Below are 15,104 nucleotides of genomic sequence, written 5' to 3'. Positions count from 1 at the left end.
AGTCTTGAACTGGTCCACAATTGTCCATTAATGCAAGACATTCAGTCTCATTCAGTTTAAAGTGCTTCATAGGCTTCATCACTCCTAGTTTAAATTGAATAAAATTTGACAAATGTGGGACAACTGTCTCATAGCTACTGTACGTCTTGTGTCCCCAAATTAGTTTCTGGAACAAAATATTACACTATTACACACATTGGACATTCCTATTGAACCAGATCCTATATTAATTAAATGTGGAGTTTCCGAAAAAAAAAAAATTGAGTCTGGTATAACAACCAAAAAAAAAAAAAAAAAGTACCCTTTTGTTTTGAAGAAAAAAGAGGTTCCACTTAAATTGTGGCTTACAGAGTTGACGAGTAAACTACAGTTGGAAAGAATCAGGTGTACCCTAATAGACAAGATTGTGTTATTTGAAAAAATGTGGTCTTATGGGTCAAGATTTTAGGTGGGATTGGTGGATGTTTATTTGTTAAAATGTAAGTTATATATGTTTGCGTTTAAAAAATTGTAACTAAAACTAAATTAGATCTAAAATTAAAATTAAAACAGAAAGTATAAAGATTTTAATAAATATTAATAAAAACTATCGGCGATACTAAAATAACACCAGTTCTCAGTGAAGTTGTCGTATATGTTTTCATTAATGTAGATTTGAACCCCTGTAATGCTTCATCTCTGTCTGACATCATCACTGAAGCAGGGCAGTTTTTCAGCGCAGCAGTAAATGCACCGTAGCTAGTCCTGCCCAAATCCATCTGCCCGTCTCATTCACGCTGACTGTCTCTGACACAAACATGGATGAGGCAGCGATGGAGTTGAACATGGTGCAAGCTTTCAGCAACATTAAACACCTAAATCTGCCTCTGTCTCTGTCTCAGTCTCCCCTCTTTCAGCACAGCTTGCTCACCAAATGGATTAAAGAAAACATCAAGAAGAAAGAGTGCTTCTTCTATGTGGAGAAGGACAGGTATGATGAGCATGTTTATATGATGAATTAACCCTATAAAGCTTACTGTATCATATTTGATATGATCAAACTTTGCTGAAAAACTTCATGCCTTCTGTCGTCTGATTGATAGTTTTTGATAGTTAGCAAGTAAAAGCCTTTCTATTTAATTGTACAAATGTCCTGCTTCACGTGTCTTTTTACTGTCAAATCTTCACTGATTTTTATCAAGTTAACATAAGAATAGCAAGTAATATTTCCAGACTTGTATTTTACTTGATTTCCCATCATGTTTTAGAAAAATCCTGTTGATTCAAATATGATCATCAGGCTTTTGAGGAACGTTTATTTATTCATCTCTCAGTCATCGTCGTATTGCATTGCATAATATCTTTTGGTCAGAAAACAAAAAAAGTTCATCCTCGAGTTTGAGCTCCATATTTTCACTATATCATATTATATGAGCCATGAACCCTGGTGTATCAAATATAATACAACATTCAAATAAATAAATAATATATATACAGGTATGATATACAGATATATATATATATATATAGGATTTACATGGATATGATTTTTAACATTTTGTCTAAACTGTTTCTAAAAAAAAAAAAACGGACTATTATTTCATATATCATTATTATTTTTTTTATAATAATAACAATTTAATCATCCAAAGCTGTATGACTTTTTGACCCAAAAGATGTTTTTGCTGAATATCTGAGCTGTTGTGAAAGTTTTGTTGTTGATCTCCAAAATTATGCATACAATTATCCTGACTTGTGCATTGTATATTTATTCATCAACTGTTTTTTAAGTTGTTCTGTGTGCTTAAAATAGGAAGTATAATTAGTATAAGTATGATGAAGTACGTACTACAAGAAAATAATATTTCAGTCTTTCTAGTTAAAACTGTAATGTTTAATTCAGTGTGTTATTTTCATTCTTTTGTAAGTTTTTTTTTAGCAATTTCTCAGTTAAAATCATTTCAAACTTAATCAACACCTGATGCTTTCAGTGTATGCAACTTCACTTTACATCAATATCACACACATAAATGGTCCCGTTGACCAGCAGTCACCTAAAGATCACATGTATACACTCCTGTTGGATTCTGTGTGTAGTTCAGCAACATTTGGACAATATGTGCAGTGCGTGTGTTGTTGGGCTGTAACTCATGTGTGAATAACATGGATAACTGTTGACAGGGAGGGGATTTGTATGTGTGGTTACATAAAAGATGAGCACTGCGATGAAGCCAAACAACTGGAGAACTGTATGGGAGAGCAGTGGAACAGACAAAGACACATCAGAGAGGTGCCCACCGACGCTTTTGGAGATATCAGCTTTGGGGGACTTGGACAGAAAACCGCAAAGGTAAAATTTAATTCGAGCACGCTTCCTGCATGTTATAGATGTTTAAAGTATATTATTTCACCCCAAAGTGAAAATGGGCTGACGATTTACTCACCCTCAGGCCATCCGAGATGGAGATGAGTTTGTTTCTTCATCAGATTTGGAGAAATGCAGCATTGCATCAGTGTCTCATCAATGGATGCTCTGCAGTGAATGGGTGCCGTCAGAATGAGAGTCTAAACAGCTGATAAAAACATCAGAATAATCCACAGCACTCCAGTCCATCAGTTAACATCTGGAGAAGACAAAAGCTGAAACAAATCCATCATTAAGATGGATTTCTCTCCTGGTTGAGTGTTATTATGGATTATAGACTTATAATGAAATGACGGTTTGAAGTTACAAACATCTTAATGATGGATTTGTTTCTTAGAAACATGCATCTTTTGTCTTCTCCAGATATTAACTGATGGACTGGAGTGGTGTGGATTATTGTGATGTTTTTATTAGCTCTCATTCTGACGGCACCCATTCACTACTGAGGATCTAGAAGTATATTTTTGGACTCATAGAAGGGTTTCTGTGGTGTGTGATTAGTATGTCCGGGTGTCCTCGGACACACCCTGTGAGCGTCTCTACCAGCTGATGACCAAACACTGGAAACTGCGTTCGCCCAATCTGCTGATATCAGTGACTGGTGGAGCCAAAAACTTAAACATAAAGACTAACCTGAAGGACAAGTTTCGTCGGGGCCTCATCAAAGTCGCCCAGACCTCAGGTACAGCAGCCTGCATAAGTGCCCAATGTAAACTAAATTACCACATAGCTCTAGATTTAAAGGTGAAGATTTAGTACATCCCATTTTTTAAGTAATATATACTATATAGCAAATCTCAACTTCTTGATTGTTTATGGCAGATACATATCATTTTGCATTTATTTCCACTTAAGTACATACAATAAAAACACAAACATATTTCCATTAAACAGTATCACAAAAAAAATAGGTTGGACATAACAAAGGCTTGTCTGTGATGCCTGTGACTGACGAATTGGGATCTCGCTAGAGAGACGAATTGCTTTCGAGTGTTAACAAAACTAGCCAATGCATCGGGCAGCCCAAGGGGACATATAATGAGAGCGCGTACATTCACACATTCAGTTTTTCGCTGAGGGATCCGAGACGGTTTGCCTCGGCCATACAGCGGTAGTACAGCAACCGTGGCAGCAGAACGTAATGTCTCTGTTCCTTCCTTCAGGGAACGAGGGTTACATATGTAACCGAGACGTTCACGTTCAGTCTTTCACATTCGACGTTACGTAAGTAATTGCTAAAGAGTCCAGCTTGGGAGATCAGAGAATCCAAGAAGCGGTGCTTGTTGGACTCCCTCATATCAGCCAGGGCAAGCCAAAGGTTGCATTCCTGGACCACCAACGTGGATATCGTCCACATGTGGAAGACTATCTTTAAAAAGAATGCGCAATGCAAATCTCGCACGCCAACATTCATTGGCTTGTTTTGTTAACACTCAAAGGCAATTTGTCTCTCTAGCGAGATCCCAATTGGTCAGTCACTGACATAACATAGAACTTGACTGACTGAAAGGGAACTGCACTTCTCTAGTTACAATACTTTCCGTGTGGCAGGTGCATGGATCCTGACAGGAGGGACACACTCTGGTGTGATGAAGCACGTGGGCATGGCCGTGCGAGATTACACACTCAGTAGTGGTTTGACGGAGGGACAGATTGTCGTCATCGGTGTTGCACCCTGGGGAGTCATTCACAATCAAAAAGACCTCATCAATTCTGAGCTCATGCGAGTAGGAACAACCCCAGATCATTAAAGCTATTGCTGTGACTCCAAAAAAAAGCATGCTGATAACAACGCAAGTTTATGAGTTTAATTCCCAGGAAATGCATGAAGTAACAAAGCATTTACCTTGAATGCAATGTAAGTCACTCTGGATAAAAGCATCTGTCAAATGCATAAATGTAATTATACATTATAATACTTCAAAGATTCTCAAATGTTTTGTCGGCTGAAGCCTAGCAGTTAAAATATGTACTTGATGTTAATTTTTCAATAATTTAACTGCACGTTTGCATGTTCGCGGCTTGCTGATTTGGTTTGGTCACGTGGCAGAAATACAAATAAAATTTTTCACCTTTAAAAAAAAAACATTTTGATTGCTAATTTTTGTAATTATTTACATTTTACATTTTTGTAATTTAAATGTTTATTAGCCTGTCATCGACTCCTTGCAGTTTCCTCACAAACCCCAGTTTCTGAGCAATAATGCACATGATTCAATGAATCAGAGTTTTGAATTGATTTACAAATTAAAACAGGTTTGATATGATTAACAGAAATTAAACAAATTCACCAACTTTCATATTATTTTTGACATGAATCAGTTTTGGTTTAATGGTCACATGACATGCAGGTAAATAAATAAAATATAAAATATATTTTTTTAAAATAAAAAAATAATTATTATTATTTATAAAAAATTTCATGATATAATTATTAGCTTTTCATCAACTCACAAACCCCAGTTTGAGATTTCTTGGTCTATTTGTTTTTGCATCATGATGCACTAATAGCATTTTTACTTGCATTGAAGATCAATAAATGTAATCAGTGTATTATTTTTAAAGTCATCATACTCACAAAACAAATGCAATGCCACAAACTTTGAGAAACTTAATCAGAAGTGCATTAAAATCACAAAAAATACAAATTAAAGTACAATGTTGCTTAATTTAAAATCCCCCTATCCTATATAATTGCAAATATATTATAAAGCTGGTACTGCTTGACACTGCATGTTAAACCAGACCTACTTAAAGTGGCTATTATGTTGATAACCGCAGGCTGAAATTGATGCTATTATTGATTTTATAATAACAGCATTTTCCTGGATCTTGTCTTGTCTGTTCTAGGGTTATCTCCCTGTGCAATACTCTCTGGACGAGCAAGGTCAGGGTCATCTCTCCTGCCTCGATATCAACCACACTCACTTCCTGCTGGTGGATGATGGCACTCGTCATTATGAAGTTGAGATAGAGCTGCGGGCTGGCCTGGAGAAATACATCTCTCAACAGCCGCTGGGAAACAGAGGTGCAGTGTTGAGGAAGCTTCACTAAATTCAGATTACTAACTGTTTTTTGTGATCAGAGCAGTAATTATATGGCAAACGTTCAGCCAGGGAATATACTGTAGGTCAAACTTTGTGTAAAAAGTACAGTACAGTAAAAAGTTTAGCAGTTTAGGGTCGGTGAGATTTTTAATGTTTTTCATGGCTTCTGCTCACCTGCATTAATTTGGTTAAAAAGCAGAGGTGGGTAGAGTACCCAAAAACTGTACTCAAGAAAAAGTAAAAGTACTTCTAGAAATATTTACTCAAGTAAAAGTAAAAGTACTAGTCTTGAATAGTTACTTGAGTAAGAGTAAAAGAGTATCGGATAAAAAATCTACTCAAGTAGTTAGTTACTAGTTACTTTGGGTCATATATACTGAGCCTATTTTTATTTAGATATATAGATATAATGTATGTAATGTATGTGTGTATAAATTATATATTTCATCAGCCTTTACTCCAATTTATGTAATTTATTATAAAACCCTGTCTGTTTACTTAAGTAACAGATATAGGTGTCATGCCATAGCATTTTTAATACGACTGACTTTATATTAAATGTGAATTTAACATTGAAAGTTAATTCAATTCAATTCAATTCAAGTTTATTTGTATAGCTCTTTTTACAATACAAATCGTTACAAAGCAACTTTACAGAAAATTATGTTTCTACAATATTTAGTAGTAGCTAGTAGTTTGTGCACGTTTGACAGGATTTTAGAAAAAATAAAAAATAATAATAATAATAATACAAGACGTAGTCAGCTAGATGATGAACTATCAATATTATTAATTAATAGTAATTATATGATGCAGTCACACATGTAGCAATAATTGTTAGTTCTGTTTGTTGATTCAAGGTTAGGATCATCTGGGGTCCTCTGAGGGTCAGCATCATCTTCTCAGGTGTTCTGGATCCAGACTGGAGCTTGTGTAAATCGTGGCAAAACATAGAAACAAAATAGAGACATCATTAGCAAAGCTGCTGATCCAACAAAGTAAAATTAGTTTAACCCAAGCTAAAGAATAAAAATGCAGATGCAACTACACTCACAATTTAAGAGATACATTATTCGAATGCTTGGCGAAAGAGATGCGTTTTTAATCTAGATGTAAACAGAGAGAGTGTGTCTGAACCCCGAACATTATCAGGAAGGCTATTCCAGAGTTTGGGAGCCAAATGTGAAAAAGCTCTACCTCCTTTAGTGGACTTTGCTATCCTAGGAACTACCAAAAGTCCAGCGTTTTGTGACCTTAGGGTGCGTGATGGGTTGTAGCGTGGTAGAAGGCTAGTTAGGTACGCAGGAGCTAAACCATTTAGGACCTTATAGGTAAGTAATGATAATTTGTAACTGATACGGAACTTAATAGGTAGCCAGTGCAGAGACTGTAAAATTGGGGTAATATGATCATATTTTCTTGACCTGGTAAGGACTCTAGCTGCTGCATGTTGGACTACCTGTAGCTTGTTTATTGACGAAGCAGGACAACCACCTAGAAGTGCATTACAATAGTCCAGTCTAGAGGTCATGAATGCATGAACTAGCTTTTCTGCATCAGAATCAGATAACATGTTTCGTAGCTTGGCAATGTTTCTAAGATGGAAGAATGCAGTTTTTGTAACATTGGAAATATGATTTTCAAAAGACAATTTGCTGTCTAATATAACACCCAGATTTCTGACTGTAGAGGAAGTAACAGTACATCCGTCTAGCTGCAGATTGTAATCTACAAGATTCTGTGTGGTGTTTTTTGGTCCAATAATTAATATCTCTGTCTTATCCAAATTTAATTGGAGAAAATTATTTGTCATCCAATCTTTTACATTTTTAACACACTCTGTTAGCTTAGATAATTGGGAAGTTTCATCTGGTCTTGTTGAGATATATAGCTGAGTATCATCAGCATAACAGTGGAAGCTAATTCCGTATTTTCTAATAATATTACCAAGGGGCAACATGTATATTGAAAATAGAAGGGGACCTAGGACGGATCCTTGTGGCACTCCATATTTTACTGATAATAAATGAGATGACACCCCATTTAAATAAACAAAATGGTAGCGATCGGACAGGTAGGATCTAAACCATCTTAGAGCCTGCCCTTGAATACCTGTATAGTTTTGTAATCGATCTATGAGTATGTCATGATCTATGGTATCGAACGCAGCACTAAGATCAAGTAAAACTAGAAATGAGATGCAGCCTTGATCTGACGCAAGAAGCAGGTCATTTGTAATTTTAACAAGTGCAGTTTCTGTGCTATGGTGGGGCCTAAAACCTGACTGAAATTCTTCATACAGATCATTTTTGTGCAGGAAGGTGCTCAATTGAGCAGACACAACATTTTCTAAAATTTTAGACATAAATGGAAGATTTGAAATAGGCCTATAATTTGCCAGTTCACTAGGATCTAGTTTTGGTTTCTTAATAAGAGGCTTGATAACCGCCAGCTTGAATGGTTTTGGGACGTGACCTAAAGATAACGACGAGTTAATGATATTGAGAAGCGGTTCTTCGGCTACAGGTAACAGCTCTTTTAGTAATTTAGTGGGTACAGGATCTAATAAACATGTTGTTGGTTTAGATACAGTGATAAGTTTATTTAGCTCTTCCTGTCCTATATTTGTAAAGCACTGCAGTTTATCTTTGGGTGCGATGGATGAAACTGAAGTGTTAGACGCTGTTGAATCTACATTCGCTATTGTATTTCTAATGTTATCTATTTTATCAGTGAAGAAATTCATAAAGTCATTACTATTTAACGTTGGTGGAATATTTGAATCAGGTGGGTTCTGGTAATTTGTTAATTTAGCCACTGTGCTAAATAAAAACCTTGGATTGTTTTGGTTATTTTCAATGAGTTTGTGGATATGCTCTGCCCTAGCAGTTTTTAGAGCCTGTCTATAGCTGGACATACTGTTTTTCCATGCAATTTTAAAAACTTCCAAGTTAGTTTTTCTCCATTTGCGTTCAAGACTACGAGTTACTTTCTTGAGAGAGTGAGTATTACTGTTATACCATGGCACAGTAAGTTTTTCTCTAACCTTTTTCAATTTGATGGGGGCAACAGCTTCTAATGTATTAGAGAAAATAGTGCCCATGTCAGTCATTTCGTCTAATTCATGTGTATTTTTGGGTACAAATAGCAGTTGAGATAGATCAGGCAGGTTATTTGCGAATCTTTCTTTGGTGGCTGGAACAATAGTTCTGCCCAGACGGTAACGCTGAGACATATAGTTAATATCAGTTATACGCAGCATGCACGATACAAGGAAATGGTCTGTAATATCATCACATTGGGGTACAATATCTATAGCAGTAAGATCGATTCCATGCGATATAATTAGATCTAGTGTATGATTAAAACGATGAGTGGGCCTGGTGACATTTTGCTTGACTCCAAAGGAGTTTATTAGGTCAGTAAACGCAAGTCCTAATGTATCATTTGCATTATCAACGTGAATATTAAAATCTCCCATGATTAGCGCCTTATCAACTGTAACTAGAAGGTCTGAGAGGAAATCTGCAAATTCTTTTAAGAATTCTGTATACGGCCCTGGTGGTCTATACACAGTAGCCAGAGCAAGAGATGCATTAGATTTATTTTGCATGTCTGACAGTGTAACATTAAGCAGAAGTATTTCGAATGTGTTAAACCTGTATCCTGTTTTCTGGGTAACATTGAGAATATCACTATATATTGTTGCAACACCTCCACCACGACCAGTCTGACGGGGCTCATGCTTATAACAGTAGTTTGGTGGAGTAGACTCATTTAGACCAAAATAATCATTTGGTTTTAGCCAGGTTTCAGTCAAGCAGAGTACATCAAAACTATTTTCTGTGATAATTTCATTTACAATAATTGCTTTGGTTGTGAGTGATCTAATATTTATGAGCCCAAACTTTAAAAACTGTTTTTGTTCATTTACTTTACATTTTTCTGGTGTTATTACGATAAGATTTTTTCTAGATCCTACATTATATTTTGACCTCACTATTCGAGGAACAGACACAGTCTTGATAGTTTTTACAGCGCAAGTACTTTTATCATTTAAGCGGGTGGAACTAAATCATCATAATAGTTATTAGAGAATTGTCCTACTAGTCACATGGAGCGAAGTGTCCTGGAGATGTTGTCAGAGAGCAGCTCCGCTCCGATTCTGCTGGGGTGTAATCCATCAGCGCGAAACAGCCTAGGACGCTCCCAGAAAAGATTCCAGTTATTAACAAATAGCAGTTTCTGTTCTTTACACCATGACAACAACCATTCATTTAAAGCAAAAAGTCTACTGAACCTTTCGTGTCCTCGTCGATACGTGGGCAGTGGTCCTGACACGATGATCGTCGCCGCGGGCGTCGTGCTGCGAACCGTCTCGATCAGGCTGCTGAAGTCCCTCTTCAGCGTCTCCGTCTGCCGCAGCGTGGTGTCGTTAACCCCGGCGTGAAGCACGACCGCTCTGGGGCTCTCGTCGACCTTCAGGATCACGGGTATCTGCACAGAAACATCGAGAACACGAGCACCAGGCAAACAATGAGTGTGCACTTTACCTTCGGCTAACGTCCTGTCTCGCGGAGGGGAGCGAAGCGGTTCCGGATGGAGATGTCGAAGGCAGGAGGGGGAGAAGTCGTCGCCCGGTACCCGGCTCGCGTCCTCCGCTGTGGATGAACCCAGGGTCCGTGGTGTCCCGGCGTCGCAGTGAAGGACATCTGGGAAGATCGCGTCCTGGGTGCACCAGGCCTGTGCAGAGAAACACACGGAGTAGACGTGGTGGGACTGTTAGCAGCACGCGGTATACTTACCCCGGACTTGTGAGCGTCAGCCCGGGATGATTCCAGCGCGGTTCTCCGCTCTCTCAGCTGGGCCTGCCTCACCTCCAGGTCGCGAATCTGCTTTCCCACGGCCTCGAGCTCGAGCTGCACAGAGTGGAGACATTCATCCGCCATTAAAGCACGTAACAGTGAGTACAGCAGTGGTAATGTGTGTGAATAGAGTATTAGCAATGTAAGCGCAGTTAGCTGCAACCACGCTTGCTGATGCTAACGGGCTAAAAGCTAATAGCGGACCCGGGAGATCAAAATAAAACTAGTGATAGCGAGGCGCTCTGATTGTTTTTGTTGCAGAATACAATAGAGGATATATTCACACGTTATATAAACGGAAACGATGATGTATAAAATTGATTTTTGAGTTAAAAATAGTCAATGAAAAGAATATAGTGACGGAGCTCAAACGCAGTACAGCTGCCAACAACAAACGGCTGTATGATATATCGTATTATGATATATCGTATCGTATCAGTTAATGTGATAATGTGATACTAATCTTTCATTGTTCAGAAAGAGAGCAAATAACATTTACATTATTAAAGATCATTTTCACTGACAGTCTAGATTTCAATCACTCTCAGAAACTCCCATTAAATCACTGAAACTGTTAACACTGTGAAATCAATATCTTATTTACAGATTCGTACACACATCTGCACTTTGTTGTTTCTGACGAGAAAATTCGCCAGAAAGAGGTATTCAGTCAGCGAGCGAGTGAAGGAAGCACCGGCATTTTAGCGATGACTCATCGGAACGCCTCTGATTGGCCAATGCTTTAATAAGCTCAAAAGAATCATGTGTGATTGGTTATAATGCGCAGCGCTGTAAAAACACATCTATCTCTGGCTCAGCGCCAGCAAGCAATCACAGATCTGAATTTGTATGGAACATTTATTGCATTAAGATAAAGTAACGAGAGGAGCGTCGCCCACAGTAACGAAGTAAAAGTACAGATTTTTCCCCAAAAATTTACTCAAGTAAGAGTATAAAGTACCCATCTTTAAATATACTCCGAAAAGTATTAGTTACCCCAAAAAATTACTCAAGTAAATGTAACGAAGTAAATGTAACTCGTTACTACCCACCTCTGTTAAAAAGCACATTAAAAACGAATATTGTGAAATATTTTAACTAATTAAAATAACTGTTTTCTATGTGAATATATAGTAAAATGTAACATGTGATCAATTACTACAGTCTTCAGTGTCACATGATCTTCAGAAATCATTCTAATATGAAGAAACATTTCTGATTATTATCAGTGTTGAAAACAGTTGTGCTGCACAATATTTTTGAGGAAACCCTGATGTGTTTTATTTTCCAGGATGCACAGACGAACAGAGAGTTCAAAAGAACAGCAACAAGTCTTTTGTTTCATTATAATGTGACCCTGGAGCACAAAAGCAGTCTTAAGTTGCACAGAGATATTTGTAGCAATAGCCAAAAATACATTGTAAGGGGCAAAATTATAGATTTTCTTTTATCTAAAAATCAGTAGGATATTAAATAAAGATCAAGTTCCATGATGATATTTTGTACATTTCCTACCATAAATATATCAAAAATTTATTTTATGCATTGCTAAGAATTCATTTGGACAACTTTAAAGCAGATTTTCTCAATATTTAGATTTTTTTGCTCTCTCAAATAATTGTATCTCGACCTTATACAAATGCAAATCTCATATATTGTAAAGGCCACATGAAACGTGACCCCGGATCACAAAACTAGTCTTAAGAGTCAGTTTTTTTAAATGAATAAATATGCTTTCCATTGGTGTATGGTTTATTAGGATCTGACTATATTTGTCTGAGATGCAACTATTTGAAAATCTGGAATCTGAGGGAGCAAAAAAATATATAAACACTGAGAAAATCACCTTTAAAGTTGTCCAAATGAAGTTCTTAGCAATGCACATTACTAATAACAAATGCAGTTTTGATATATTTACTGAAGATTTCCTAATTATCTTCATGCAACATGATCTTTACTTACAGTTTTTTACAATCACTTTGCTACTATTTTCAGAACCTTGATGTCATTTTTCACAACTCTAGACACAAAACTCAAAACGGTTATCACTTGTAACACAGGCTGTCTAATGTTCAAAACACTGCCTTGCGCATTCACATCTTTAAAGAAATCTTGCACTTGCACAATCATTGGTTCAAAACACAAATTTACTGTGAAATACCATTGAAACATAACTATAGATCACCCACACACAAGCAACCGATAGTTTCACTGTGTCATTGTTCGTACAATCATTAAATATTGTAGAACAAAATAGGTGATACAGGTTTCATTATGGTACTACATGTACAGTAAATGCATCTCTGTAAAAGTACTGCAGTAGTAGAGAGAATACTACAGACACGGTGGAATCATTGAACAAAGTTTGTAATATATTGATGCAAAACACTACAGTACTGTACAATTACAACATAGGTTTATTTGAATCAAAGCAAAAATAATTAGCTATGAAATTGAAACCCACCACACCATCTTCTGATATAGCCGCACACATGGGAATGTTAGCCGCACGTTGTCCAGGTACTTGGATAGTTTCCCACTGGCCAATGAAATTCCGACCTCTCCTCCTTATCTTGGCCAGATTAAAACCTGCCTCATCCAAATATATGAATTTGTGATGGTCATCATCAGCATCCAGCTCCATCACCCTCTAAAAATACATTTTAGAAAGAGATTTAGAGATGACTGTACAATGTAGAATTTTTGAAACATCACCTATTCTGTGATACACATTGGTATGCAGTCATTTGACAATTGAGAGTAGCATAATGTTTAGTGCATGCTGATAACTTACCGGTTCTCATTGTGGAACGTTCTGATTATTGAGGCCACGGTTGACCTTCTGAGGTTTGGTTGTATCATTGTAGCCGCCTCAGTCATTGTCATGCCATGATTTATGACATAGTCTACAACTATTGCCCAAATTTCATTGGTTACTATATGCTGTTGCTGCCATTGTCTTGGTCCGTGGCCTTGTCCTCTGCCACGTTCCCCCACACCTCTCAAACGAGGCCCACGACCACCTCTCAGAAGGGGGGCCTGTCCCCTGCCATTCCTTTGACCAACATGTCTTCCTCATCTTCCTCCCACCACTGTTTGACCTCCATTGTGACCTGGATCACCTGCTGGCTCCATGTTACGTATCACTATGCTCTTGCAATTGGATCCCAATCAATTCTTTCACAATGTGCACTCAATCATCAGTAATGAGCTGGCAGAATTGGACAAGCAATTACAAGGGCCTGCATCTATACAGTGCAGTACTGTCAATACTGTAAATAGTCTGAAAAGGTGGTACAGTATTTGGGGCCATAGACACAGTGTCTGATGAAGCATTATGATAAAATATTAGGCTACATCCATGGATATTGTAGTCTAATTGGTTCATGCTCCGCGCTAATTGGTGACAATGAATCTCGTTATCTTGAAACGTTCTTGATTTACAGTAAACATGGAAGATTGTTTGTGTGTTTCCATACTAAGAGTAATGCAACAGTTACTTATCATTTTGAGCAGTTGTATCAATTGATAGTTAGATCATTGTAAGGAAATGAATAGACACTCATTTGAAATGTAATGTGTGGATTGCCTTTTGAAATAGTAGCACTTTGATGTTTAGTTGTGTCATATTGAACAGGTGATTTTTGTTGAATGAACAAATGATCTAAGTTTTATGTGTATTGTATCCAAGCAATTGAGAAAAGGGTTAGAGTTTTGAAAAATGTGCATTTTGATCATTGGTTGTGAGTTTTGTGTCTAGAGTTGTGAAAAATGACATCAAGGTTCTGAAAATAGTAACAAAGTGATTGTAAAAAACTGTAATATCCTAATGATTTTTGGCATAAAATAAAAATCTATCATTTTGACCCATACAATGTATTTTTGCCTATTGCTACAAATATACCCCAGCGACTTAAGACTGCTTTTGATCTCCAGGGTCACAAATGTTTGAAAAAACCTGGTTTCTGTCCTGTGTGGATGTATTTCCTGTTAATACAGGAAGTTTAGGCAGGACATATCAACTTTTTTTTTTTAATTAGCCTTTAACTAAAAATCTGCATGGTGAAACTTACAGTAAACTAGTATTCAGATGTCCTGAAAACTACAACTAAAAGCCACAGAATTTGTATTTCAGGGCTCTTTAACATTGTTTATTGGTCATGTATTATTTGTATGTTTATCTTTGCAGAGAATAGTGGATTGACGATCCCGGTGGTCTGTGTGGTCTTGGATGGCGGTACAGGAACGCTAAACGTGAGATTTTAAAGTCATCAGCTTCACAGATGAACAGTGAGATGTTCTTTCATCAAGCCTAATTCACATGGTTATTGGCAGACCGTGTACAATGCGATACTGAAGCACACGCCGTGTGTGGTGCTGGAGGGCTCTGGACGCGTGGCGGACGTCATCGCTCAGGCGGCAGCTCTGCCCGGGTCAGAGGTCACTCCGGACCGAATCGAGCAGCTCATCAAGAGGTTTTTTACAAAAGCTGAGTACGAAAGCTTTGGTGGGTCGCTGTTCATTGAGTGGACCAACAAGGTAACAGACAAAACATACATTTAATTTAAGTTACACAAAATATCAATATAAATTTGTTGAAATTGTGAAATATTATTACAATTTAAAAGAACTGTTTACTGTGTGAACATATAGTCAAATGTAATTTATTCGTGCGTTCAAAGCTGTATTTTCAGCACCATTACTCCAGTCTTCAGTGCAGGATCTTCAGAAATCATTCTAATTTGCTGATTTATGATTATTATCAATGTTGAAAACAGTTGTGCTGCC

The 15,104-nt window shown here is 37.2% G+C and overlaps 1 protein-coding gene across 1 annotated transcript in view; it reads left to right on the top strand.

Moving 5' to 3' along the window:
* Positions 1 to 797: 797 nt before the first annotated feature.
* Positions 798 to 15,104, top strand: part of LOC132152559 (transient receptor potential cation channel subfamily M member 2-like) — a 51,607-nt gene continuing 37,300 nt past the window's right edge. The window contains exons 1-7 of the mRNA XM_059561313.1: positions 798 to 970; positions 2,161 to 2,329; positions 2,906 to 3,086; positions 3,956 to 4,131; positions 5,255 to 5,432; positions 14,506 to 14,570; positions 14,652 to 14,855. Coding sequence (XP_059417296.1) covers positions 798 to 970; positions 2,161 to 2,329; positions 2,906 to 3,086; positions 3,956 to 4,131; positions 5,255 to 5,432; positions 14,506 to 14,570; positions 14,652 to 14,855 — 1,146 coding nt within the window. The remainder of the gene's footprint in view (positions 971 to 2,160; positions 2,330 to 2,905; positions 3,087 to 3,955; positions 4,132 to 5,254; positions 5,433 to 14,505; positions 14,571 to 14,651; positions 14,856 to 15,104) is intronic.

Source organism: Carassius carassius, chromosome 11, assembly GCF_963082965.1.
Source record: "Carassius carassius chromosome 11, fCarCar2.1, whole genome shotgun sequence".
Taxonomy (NCBI): Eukaryota; Metazoa; Chordata; class Actinopteri; order Cypriniformes; family Cyprinidae; genus Carassius; species Carassius carassius.
Note: the sequence above shows the minus strand (reverse complement) of the source record. Positions and strands in the feature narration are given on the sequence as shown.